The 12,342-nt window shown below is 46.3% G+C and overlaps 1 protein-coding gene across 1 annotated transcript; it reads right to left on the reverse strand.

The window, feature by feature from the left end:
• Positions 1-6,723: 6,723 nt before the first annotated feature.
• LOC132224833 (G-protein coupled receptor-associated sorting protein 2-like) lies at positions 6,724-11,937 on the reverse strand. Its single transcript, XM_059679934.1, has 5 exons — positions 11,683-11,937; positions 11,391-11,473; positions 10,822-10,890; positions 10,184-10,261; positions 6,724-9,898 (listed from the first exon to the last, which is right to left on the reverse strand). Exon 5 carries the CDS (start codon positions 9,570-9,572, stop codon positions 7,071-7,073), a length of 2,502 nt encoding a protein of 833 aa, XP_059535917.1. The 5' UTR covers positions 9,573-9,898; positions 10,184-10,261; positions 10,822-10,890; positions 11,391-11,473; positions 11,683-11,937; the 3' UTR covers positions 6,724-7,070.
• Positions 11,938-12,342: the final 405 nt, after the last annotated feature.

The following is a 12,342-nucleotide window of genomic DNA, read 5'->3' on the forward strand; positions in this document are numbered from 1 at the left end:
AAGTCATATTGAAATTGCAAAGTTGTTTATTCACACACAAGTTTTTTTTTTTTTTAATTAAATCTTTATTGTTCAGATTATTACATTTGTTCCTTTTTTTCCCCCCCATAACTCCCCTCCTCCCAGTTCCCGCCCCACCCTCCGCCCTCACTCCCCACCCACTGTCCTCATCCATAGGTGCACGATTTTTGTCCAGTCTCTTCCCACATCTCCCACACCCCTTTCCCCCCCAAGAATAGTCAGTCCATTCCTTTTCTATGTCCCTGATTCTATTATAATCAACAGTTTATTCTGTTCATCAGATTATTTATTCACTTGATTCTTAGATTCACTTGTTGATAGATGCATATTTGTTGTTCATAATTTGTATCTTTACCTTTTTCTTCCTCTTCCTCTTCTTAAAGGATACCTTTCAGCATTTCATATAATCCTGGTTTGGTGGTGATGAACTCCTTTAGCTTTTCCTTATCTGTGAAGCTCTTTATCTGACCTTCAATTCTGAATGATAGCTTTGCTGGATAAAGTAATCTTGGTTGTAGGTTCTTGGTATTCATCACTTTGAATATTTCTTGCCACTCCCTTCTGGCCTGCAAAGTTTCTGTTGAGAAATCAGCTGACAGTCGTATGGGTATTCCCTTGTAGGTAACTGAGTTTCTTTCTCTTGCTGTTTTTAAGATTCTCTCTTTATCTTTTGCTCTTGGCATTTTAATTATGATGTGTCTTGGTGTGGTCCTCTTTGGATTCCTTTTGTTTGGGGTTCTCCGCGCTTCTTGGACCTGTAAGTCCATTTCTTTCACCAGGTGGGGGAAGTTTTCTGTCATTATTTCTTCAAATAGGTTTTCAATATCTTGCTCTCTCTCATCTTCTGGCACCCCTATAATTCTGATGTTGGTACGCTTGAAGCTGTCCCAGAGGCTCCTTACACTATCCTCGCATTTTTGGATTCTTTTTTCATTTTGCTTTTCCGGTTGGATGTTTTTTGCTTCCTCGCATTTCAAATCATTGACTTGATTCTTGCGCTCCTCTGGTCTGCTGTCAGGCGTCTGTATAATATTCGTTATTTCAGTCTGTGTGTGCTTAATTTCTAGTTGGTTCCCCAATATAAGATCGAGGGTCTTATTAGTTTTCGTGTAGATCTCATTAAGTTTATCGGCAGCTTCTAAACAGTTCTTGAGAGACCTTAAAAGTGTGGTTCTGAACTCTATTTCTTCCATTGACAATTTTGTCCTGTTTCTTTGTCTCCGCATTTTGTTATGCTTCCTTGGTGCACCCCCTAGTGGTCTTTGTTCGCAGTCTTATAGATAAATCTTGATTGCTGTAGCTAATTCCAGGGAGGGTTTGACCTCCAGGCCAAGTGGCTATGAGATTCAGCGGTGAGAGAACTTCTGTCCTCTAGGGAGGTGCTAATCTAGCCTTTGCCTGAGGCTATCCGGCAAATGCCTCTGTGCAGGGCTTGGGCAGGGCGGGTCGAACAGGATCAACAGCGTGGGCCGGAGAGAGCAGTTATGGCGGCTCTCAGTCCTGTCCCAAGGGGCTCTGCCTCTCTGAGTCCCAGCACCCGCTGCAAAGCTCGGAGAGAAAGCTGCACTCGCTCTGACCGAAGCCAGACAGTCCCGCTTCTCCCGCCTGAGTTTGGGTCCCTAAAGACTCGCCTGTATCTGGAGCTCAGAGTCTGCGACTCCCTCCCGATTGAAAACAACAACCGCGCCCTCCGCCGCCAGCCCGCTCCGCGCACTCCGCACCTCAGAATTTGACTTCAGCACTGCGCCTCCTCTGAGTGTCCGTATGCGTTTCTCTTTCCTCCTAGTTGTAGGACTTCCACTCAGCCAGCGCCCCTGTGGTTCTGGGTGATGTCCCTTCCGTTTTTTGGTTTCACTTTTGAAGTAGTTGTTCAAAGCAGCAAACTCCGGCGTTAACCTATGCCGCCATCTTGGTTCTCCACACACAAGTTTTTAAAATGAGATCTAGCCCTAGCTGGTTTGGTTCAGTGGATAGAGCTTCAGCCTGGGGACTGAAGGGTCCCAGGTTTGATTCCTGGTCAAGGGCACATGCCTGGGTTGCAGGCTAGATCCCCAGTAGGGGGCATGTAGGAGGCAGCCGATCAATAATTCTCTCTCATCATTGAGATTTCTCTCTCTTTCTCCCTTTTCCTTCTCTTTAAAATCAATAAAAATGTATTTTAAAAAATAAAATGAGATCTAGGATTCCATAGATCAGCAGTAGCCAACTGGTGGTCTGTGAGAAAATTTTGGTGGTCCATAGAAAAATTTGGACATTATTTGCATGTTTATGTTTTATTAATCCTAATAAATAATAATAAAACAAAAAATATTCTAAGAAATTCTTATATTCTGACTGAATGACAATTTTTTGCCTTTACATTGCACTAAATTGTACTAGAGTCTAGTACACTTCATGAGTTCCCCTTTCTAGTATCTAGAGAGGGGGAAACAAGAGGTGCAAGTGGCTTCAGTATTGTTTTGGCCATTATAGCAGTCACCCGCTCCGCGATTACCGATTCTCATCCAATTGTTTCATTTTATTTGTGTACTGTATGTAACTGTGTATTTCCTTTAACTGTTATATATAATGGCACAAATAGTTTGACTTTAATAACTATCATTACTTGTTTGGTTTTAGATTCGAATGAAATAAACCCATAATGAGTGAAAAAAAAGCAAAGGAATATTTTGCATTTCTTTAGTAATACGAAAGATAATGTAACTAATGATAATGGCCAGTGAGCGTCATGGCAGCTCCTGCATTGAGTAACAATAGTAACATGTGTACTTCACTTAACCGTGAGCTGATCAATGAATCAGTCTCCACAGTCCTCGTCAGGCACCATTTGGAAAAACATTTGAGCTAGAGGTGGAGAGAAGAAAACACTGAAAGTATTAAGAAAATATGATTCGAACTACTTGAAATTTGGATTTGTTCAAGAACCTGGTAGTGAGCTGGATCCACGGCCGCTTTGTGTTGTGTGTTCTGAGAGTTTATCCAATGATGCCATGAAACCTTCGAAACTCAAAAGACACTTGCAATCAAAACACCCAGATTTAGCTAAAAAACCACTTGAATATTTTCAAAGAATGCATGAAAATGTGCAAAAGCAAGTACTTGCTCTAACAAAAATGACTGGAGATAAATCCTTATCAAAGGCTTCTTATCTGATAGCACTTCAGATCGCGGAGAATAAAAAGCCGTATACGATTGGAGAAGAATTAATTAAGCTTTGCATGTTCCAAGCCTGTGAAGAGGTTTTGGGAAAGCAGGCTGCCCAGACACTAAAAGCAATTCCTATGTCCGCTCACACTGTCAAACACAGAATTAAAGACATGGCTGAAGATATTGAAAATCAAGTTATCAACCAAAGAACTTGTATGCATATAAGCATAACCAATGGACACAGACAATGTGGGGGGGGTGATGAAGGCTGGGGTTGGGGGGCAGGGGAAGGCTGGGAGAGGACAATGCGGGTATAGGGGGGCATATGTAATACTTTCAACAATAAAGAATTAAAAAAACACCTTTAACCAATAAAAAAAAGAAAATCAAGTTATAAAAATGGTGGAAAATTCACCATTTTATTCAATTCAACTTGACAAATCAACGGACTTAAGTAACAAGGCACTTCTCCTTTGTTCTGTGAGGGTTGAGTGTGAAGGAGAGTTACAGGAAGAACTACTTTGTTTGCTCAACTGGCCAGGTGGAACAACTAGCTCTGAGATTTTTGAAGCACTTAAGAGTTATTTCCTAGAACACAGAATTGAATGGAAAAAATGTATTGGGATATGTACTGACAGTGCCGCAAACATGACTGGACATCTTTCAGGAACTGTTGCAAAGGTGAAAAACGTTGGTCACCCAGACATTTTGTTTACACACTGCATTACACATCGTGAGCAACTTGCAGTGAAAAAAAAATGTCCCCAGAACTACACTAAGTATTATCAGATGTTATTAAAATTATAATGAAATTTGACACAAAGCTCTCAATTCTCAAATATTTGAGGCACTTTGCAAAGAAATGGGTTCCCAGTATACTCACCTTCTTCTTCACACTGAGGTGAGATAGATGTTGAGGGGCAAGATACTAACCCAACTGTTTACCCTGTGCGGAGAAGTCAAAATATTTTTCCAGCGGCAAAATAATCTGAAATTACAAGAACTCTTCTCCGACGATGAGTGGGTAGCCAAGCAGATATTGTTTTGCTATTAAATGAATTAAACATATCCTTGCAAGGACAACTTAAGGACGTGTTCACACTACGAGGTAAAATGGACACTTTTCAAAAGAAAATATTACTGTGGCAAATGCGGTTGGCTGAAGAAAATCTGCAAATGTTTTCAAACTTCGATGAATATATGAGAGAGAAGGATGTCAACCGGCAGGTGGTAACCATTGTTCAACAGCACTTACAATCACTCACAGAACCTTTTGGTCATTATTACCCAAAGAAAGAAGATCCCAGGCATAGCAATATATGGATAATAGATCCATTTGCAGCAAACATTGAAGACAGCAATTTAAGCATGAATGAAAAAGAAAGCCTCATTGATCCATCATCCGACGACAGTCTCAACGCTAAATCCCAGTCATCCTTATCAAGTCCTCATTTTTGGATCTCCATTAAAAGTGAATACCCATTGCTGAGTGAAAAGGCAATGAAAATTTTGATTCAATTTTCAACAACATATTTGTTGAAAAAACATTTTCATCTGTCACAGCAATTAAAACTTGGTACTGGTCTCGGCTTGAAATAAATATGGCTCTCCATCTTGCAGTAACAACATTGGAGTAAAAAATCCATAAACTTATTTCAAGCAAACAGGAGCAAATATCACATTCTAAAAATGTTTAATACTTAAAGAAGCTTCAATTATTTCATAAAAATTAAACTTACTTTAATAAATTTGTTACAAGTAAACAACCTTTGAAGATTTTGATACGATTAAATAAGTATTTATAATGTTGTTATATTAAACTAGGGCCCAGTGCACGAATTTGTGCACCTTGAAAGGAACTGTGGGCTGCAAGGCTGTGGTGGACACAGGGGCGGGTCTCGGCCTATCCTCCAAACCCCTGCCAGCCCCCAACCCCTGTTGTGGCTCTCTGGTCCCCTCTCCCCACTCCCACCGCTGCCATTCCCAAACACTGATGGTGCCGGCCCCACTCACACCTGCTGACAGCCAGCAGTGGATGCAAGTGGGGCCAGTGCCGTCAGTGGGTGCGAGCAGGGGTTCAGGCGCCAGCTGTGTGAGTGGGGCCGGCGCCAGCAGTGGGTGCGAGAGGTGGCTCCAGTGCAGCAGCGGGTGTGAGTGGTAGCTGCCAGCCCCAATTGTCCCTCAGGAGCGGGGGGAGGTGGAGAAGCTCTAAGGGGTGATCAGAGCCAGCAGCTGCTGCTCACACCTGCTGACAGTGCTGGGTGCTAGTGGGGCCAGTGCAGGCAGCAGGTGCGAGTGCCTGGTGGAATCGCGGCGTATGGGAGCAAAAAAATTTTCAGTGACCACCAGAGGCTTGCCCTGATGACAGCGACCAGTGCCCCGTATTGGTCTAATGCCCCCACTCACCTGCTCCACCATCCTGCCACAGCCAATGCCTGCCATATCCCGTGCGCCCCTCCTGGTGGTCAGCACACGTCATAGCCAACGGTTGTTCTGCCGTTTGGTCTATTTGCATATTAGGGTTTTCTATATATAGATAGGTGCATTTCATATTAATAAAATGGAAATTCTCTGATCATTTTATAAATGTATTTATCTTTTTTAAAACATCTTATTAGTGGTCTGCAGGATTTAAAATTATGAATTTAGTGGTCCATGAGGTCCGAAAGGTTGGCGACTGCTGCCATAGATGATGGTATTCTCTATTTCACCAGACGTAAAAGCATCAGTGTCATTTCACGGCAACAAATAGATCATTTTTGAAAGATGCATGGTATTTCCTTAACACGTTAAGTGTCCAGTCAGTCACCAGCGACTGACACTACACTTTCTGTCCGGAAGACAAAAACAGTTTGGGCACTTAACGTGTTAATACTTTCCTTGGACTAGTATCAGAAAGAAAATCTTACTCCTGACTCCAGTTCATTTGCTATCTTACCCATTCATTCTTGTTGTTGTTCATATATTTTTATTGATTACAGAGAAGGGAGAGGGTGAGAGATAGAAACATCAATGATCAGAATCATTGATCAGCTACCTCCTGCATGCCCCACATTGAGAATCGAGCCTACAATCCAGGCATGTGCCCTGACGGAGAATTGAACTGTGACCTCCTGGTTCATGGGCTGACACTCAACCACTGAGCCACACCCACCGGCCCCCATTCATTCTTTCCATGGCACTGAAACTACACCTGTAATTTGAGTTATAAAATATGTAGATTTGGCTGCCTTAGCTTTCCAAACTGACCTCACTCCAAGTGTATCCCTCAATAAACTTGTCTTACCTATTCCAGGCAGACAGGATACATTACTAAAACTGATTTTTAAATTATATACTACCAGTGGTCACTTCTTATCCTATGCTTCAGTGACCAATTTAAGGGGGTTTCTCTTCTCTGAAACATTCCTCAAGTACCACAGCCCACACAGTAATCTCCTTCCTAAACTCCAGAAGTGGAATTTTCCAGTGAGGATATGCTTGTCATACTTCTATGTATGTTTGTAAGTGTGCACAATGTATCTGCACCCGGGTTTTAAAGTGAAGAAGCATCACTTTTGCCAATTTTCACACAGAACTTTATTGAAAACACAGACTGAAATAGAGAACCATATGTTTAAACAACAAACAACAGGGTAGCTTACATAGGCAACTCAGTTCATTGGAAGCTCAATACTGAAAAATACTGCAATCTGGACAGCAAGACAAATATCAACAAATATGTTTTCAGCTCTAATATTCATTTGGCATCCAGAAAATGATCCAGCTCAAGCCAAGAACTGGACAAAGTTAACATCAGCATTAAAAATATAAGTTACAACACAAAACCAGACAGTGAAAACCAAAGCACTACTCGGGGCTCTTTGGGAACACAAGGCTGATGAGACAGATGGTTAATCTTATTAGTTTGGTTGTCCTCCATCAGGATCGTTTTGATTGTCTATTTGGGTTTGTAGTGCCTTAGCTAGCTTCTCAAATTCGTGGAATGCAGACATAAACGGCACAGGACTGAAATCATCATCAATTAAGGCTGCTTTTCCATTTCTCATAATATTATTGATATTCTGAAACATTTTAATAACAATTTGAATATTATCATGTGACTCTTGTAAGGTAAAGAGACCCACAAATACCGACAGAGCTTTGGTACTGAATAGAGTTTTTGCCACCACAGGATTTTCAGACATGTTCAACAGCATTTTCAGAACATAAAACTTTGTTGTTGCATCTCCTGTGACTAACAGAGAAAGAAACTCAGACATAAAATTGGCAACCAGTGTGTGATAGTCATTAGTCATAGTGAGGTGTCTAAGCAGCCTTAATCCAAGAAGTTGCTCAGGGGAATCCAAGCCTTGTGCAAAGGTTTCCTCACACACTTGACATATGAATGTTTCAATCATGTTTAGGTGTGGATAAGGTGGAGCCATGAGAATCATATTTTCCAAAAATCTTGTCCTAACTCGGGAGGTGGGATAATCAAGCAATGTTTCAATAAGTGAGACAACACCTGAATCCCGAATGAAATCTCGGGTAAACTGAGAAGCACTTCTCGTACCCATTGCAATTTTATATATTTCCTGAATAAAAGGATCTCGAACCTTTTCCATTAACAGGAGGAGTTCCTCAAACTCTCCAGAACCAATTTTAAGTTCACATTGTATGCAGCTGCAAGACCAACTCTCAGGCTCCGCACTCTCCCTGGTCCTAAGATGCTCTCTAATTTCCCGGACTGACCGGTAGGAGGGTTCACACTCCAATGTGAGCTGATCGGCCTGAGGGGAAGATTCCTCATCTTCCCCTTCCGCATTGGGCTTTCCCACAAACAGTTCAGCGAATGCAGAGGATGCATCTTCAGGAATTCTAAAGGAGCTTGGGGATGGGAAGCCAATCCTATAAGGGCCAGATTTGTATTCAACAGTGACCTCTTCCCAGGTTCGAGGCCTGGATGCTGTATTAATTCCCTCTTCAGCAAAATCTCTGAACCTGGAAGCCCTGTACACAGGATTAGGATTTAGGTCAAAGCAAGCCTCATCCCTATCCCAGAACCAGGACCCAAATATGGCCTCTTCTTCAGACTCCTGCCTGGTCTCTTCTCTGGCCACAGCCCCCAAACTGGACTTTTCCTCTGTCCAGAACAAGGATCCACCAATGGCCCCCTCCTCAGCCCCTGGCATGGACTCACAGATGGCTGAAGCCCCAGCCTCCACACCAGCCTCTTTCTCTGCCCAGAACCAGGACCCAATGATGACATCCTCCTCAAACTTGGGCTCATGCTTGACCCTATTACTGTTATCATCTTTCTGGGCCCTGGGCTTCAAGACAGTATTAGGCTCCTCCTTATCTCTGGGCCTGAACCTATTAATGATCTCTTCAGGCAAAAACCAAGACTCATTATAGTACTCATCTTCAGACTCAGATTCAAAAAAGTCCTCTTTCTTTGTCCTGGGTTTGGACTTAGCATTTGCCTCATCCCTGGCTCTGGGTCTGAACAAGTTATTGGCATTTTCTCCAGACCACAAGCAGAATGGGTTGCCAGACTCCTCCTCAGACCCAGACCAGGAATCAACATAGGGTTCTTGCTTGGATCTGGGCCTAGACCTGGGGTTAGGCTGATGTTTAGCCCTGTGCCTGGACCTGGTACTGGCCTCTTCCCTGGGCCATGATCTGATAGTGGCCTCTTCTCCAGCCCAGAGAGAAGACATCGTAGAGGTCTCATCTGCTGACCAGAATCCAGATTCATTAGACGCTTCCTCTCTGGCCCTGGGCCTGGGATAGCACCAAGACCCCATATTAGTTTCCTCCCCTGATCCAAACCAGGGTTGAATTCCTGACTGACCCTGGGAGCCAGGAAAGGTCTCAGGGTCCACATTTACCAGTTCCCTATCTACAGATAGGGCTATGGGTTTAGCAACTGATACAGACTCAGTACTGACTAGTGGCCAAGCTGCTGCATTGGTTTGGGGCATGCCCTCTGTTTGGGACATTGCTTCAGCTCCAAATTCAGCCTGGGCCCAAGCCTGGGCTTCATCCTTGGGCCTTGCCCCAGGGATTGCCTTGGCCTCAGTTTTAGGACGTGCCCCGCCTACTGCCCTGGCCTCAGTTTTGGGCCTTGCCCCAACCACTGCCTGTGGTTCAGTTTTGCGTCTTGCCCCAGACATTGCTTGGGACTCAGTTTTGGGCCTTGCCCCATTCATAGCCTTTGACTCAGTTTTGGGTCTTGCCCCATTCATAGCCTTTGACTCAGTTTTGGGCCTTGCCCCAGGCATTGCCTGGGTCTGGGTCCTAACCTTGGGTCTGACCACCATCTGGACATCATTCTCTCTCTCAGTTCCACCCCCAACCTCTTCTCCAGCCTTCTTTTCAGGCTTGGCCTGGGCACTAGGTTCAATCTCAGCCCCAGTCATAGTACCCGTTACAGAAAAGACACAGTTAAAATATCAGTAGCACAGTCTGAGCCTCTACCACAGATGTGTCACAGTCTCTATCTTCACACTCTGATCCTTCGGTGATTCAGACAATACAGTTAGAAATAAGAGTTAGAGTCAATCACCAGTCCAGCAGTCAATAAGCCTCCTTCCCAAGACGAGCCACAACCAATATTATAGACAGGGTGCAGAAGAGGCACAACCAAGCTGGGGGAGAACGGATGGTTCCCAGGTGGGGGCGGATCCGCTGAGGGTGGTGGTCAGCAGCAATTCCAACACCACCAGAGCTGCCACTAGAGGTGAATCTAGAGAGAGAGATCAGCATGGGGCTTTGAGTCTCTTCCAATTGTGTCACTCCAAGTGGAGACTCACACACAGACACTGAACCTTGAATACTTGGTGGAGCTGTTTGGCTATTAGAAAATCTGTCACCCTCATTCCCCCAGAGCTGCCACATACTTGGCCTGCCACAAAATAGGTGTGAGGTTGGTGGGGAAAGTATGTTGGTAATGGAGCTAAGGAGCCCCCAGACTAGATGCTAATCACTTTTGGACCTGTGTTAGTCTCAACTATCCCACTCCCATACTAACCTGCTCTGATGTGGTACAATATCCCCTCCCTTGCTCTGTTCCAGTGGTATTCAGCTGTACAGCAGATAGCAGGCTGTCCTATGTACAAGTAAACATACAAGAGAAAATGAACTCTGAGTGCTTAGTTGACAGGCAGACACCCTGACGCCTGATGCAAACACCTCCCTTTCTGTTTAAGGGTCTAATTTTTCTTTTCTTTTTTTTTTTAAAAAATATATTTTATTGATTTTTTACAGAGAGGAGGGGAGAGGGATAGAGATAGAGACATCGATGAGAGAGAAACATCGATCAGCCGCCTTCTGCACACTCCCCACTGGGGATGTGCCCGCAACCAAGGCACATGCCCCTGACTGGAATCGAACCCGGGACCCTTCAGTCCGCAGGCCAACACTCCATCCACTGAGCCAAACCAGTCAGGGCTAATTTTTCTAATGTTTCCTGTCTCCTGGTTCTTGACCCCAGGTCTTCTCTCATTCACACCCAACACGTACCCAGATATTTCTAGTATCTCCTGCAGGAAATGCACAGGGGAGGCTGTAACAATGTGAAAATCTGGCAGGGCAGGAGAGGTGGATCACAAAGACCTGCCATAATCTTACTCGGTAACTGTCCCTTGCATTGTCCCTCTTTGCACCAACCTGCAGAGAACTGAGCCAATCTCTTCCTCTTTTCCTTCCTTGCAGAAAGTGACCAGCCTTAAAGCAAGCCTATGGACAGACAGACAAAAAGATAAGACAGTCAGGAGACCATGGTAGCAACTGAGCACTTGATGGGAGTCCAACACCAATGATGGGGTCCACATGTTATTTGTCTTTCAATATTTAGGGTCTTCCTGGTCGAATACTCTCGTTTTTATCCAGTCCCTCTGTTTCAGGATTCCAGATAACGACATATTTTCTTGACGTCACAGTCTTCCCATTGCTCCCTTCTCCAATTCTGAGGATTCACCACTAGGTGCACCACATCCCTTTGCCTTGCGCAGCATAAATTGGGGGAAGGGCTCCCGCATATTCTAGAAAACAGGTTGTGCAGTGGCACTTGTAATTATGAATCTGTCTCACCCTCACCTCTAAGCCTATCTTTTTCTGCCCACTTTTGGTTGAAATAAAGGGAGGAGGTTAAGAGAAGTACCTAGAAGCTGGTACACAGGGAACACCCCAATTCTGCATACAGTCAATGCTGTCCACCAATCCCCATCCCCACACACCTCCAGATCCAGGCTATTTTCCTGCTCCAACTTTCTCAAGCCGCTCCTCTAGAGATGCACCCTGCAGCCTGAAATCGCCGGACCTACCACGCAAACATGAGGCTTTGGCATCAACGGGCGCCTGTGGGAAGGGAGAGCACCCAGAACGCAGGGCCCAACAGGCCCCTTTCCACAATCACGGCCCTGAGTAACCATCGCCATCGCCCCAGCGCCCCCACCCCCACCCCCGCTCCCGCTCCCGCTCCGCCATTTCTCCCAGCACCTCCCCTCAGCCCTCTCCCAGCACAGACACCTCGAAGGCGGGGCGCGGGCGCCGGAGAGCCGGCTGGGGAGCAGCGCGCGTGCTTCGCCTCCGCAAACGCCCGGAAGCCCCTCCGGCCCCTGCGCCTTGGCCCGGCCCGTGCCGCCTCCTCGCCGGGGTCCCCGGCGCTGCGCTCCGCTCCGCTCTCGGGGACCGGCTCCGACAGCCCGGCTCGCCTCCTCCTCGCCAGGATGCCAGGGTCGCGGCGCGGGCTGTAAGCGGGTGGGAGCGGGGCCGCCCCCCGCCCCCCGCCCCCCACTTGCCTTTCCAGGCTCGGGGCCTGGTGGTCGTCCTCCCCGCCTCTCAGAGCTGCTCACGCAGATCCCACCGCCGGCCGTGAGCGCGGAACCGCAAAGAGGCGTCCCGCCCCCGCGCCGCTGCACCAAACCGGCAGGGGCTGCGCAGGCTGCGACAGAAGCGCTGGCAGCGAGGGTGTCGGGAAGGGGCGGAGGGATACAGCACGAATGGGCTCGACGCCCCCCTGGGCCCACCGTAGTTCCGACCCGAGGGGGCGGGGCCGGCCGGGGTCCGGGCCAGACCAGACCCAGCCCGAGGGGCGGCTTAGCGCCAGCCCGCCTCCGGGCACCAGCGCGGCCCCCTGCCTGGCGACCACCCCCACGGCAGCGCCCTTCCTGGCGCTACAATCAGGGG

The sequence above is a fragment of the Myotis daubentonii genome, chromosome X (genome assembly GCF_963259705.1).
Source record: "Myotis daubentonii chromosome X, mMyoDau2.1, whole genome shotgun sequence".
Taxonomy (NCBI): domain Eukaryota; kingdom Metazoa; phylum Chordata; class Mammalia; order Chiroptera; family Vespertilionidae; genus Myotis; species Myotis daubentonii.

Excerpts from the sequence above, each read along its gene's own strand:
- LOC132224833 (XM_059679934.1), bottom strand. The coding sequence starts at position 9,572 with ATGACTGGGGCTGAGATTGAACCTAGTGCCCAGGCCAAGCCTGAAAAG.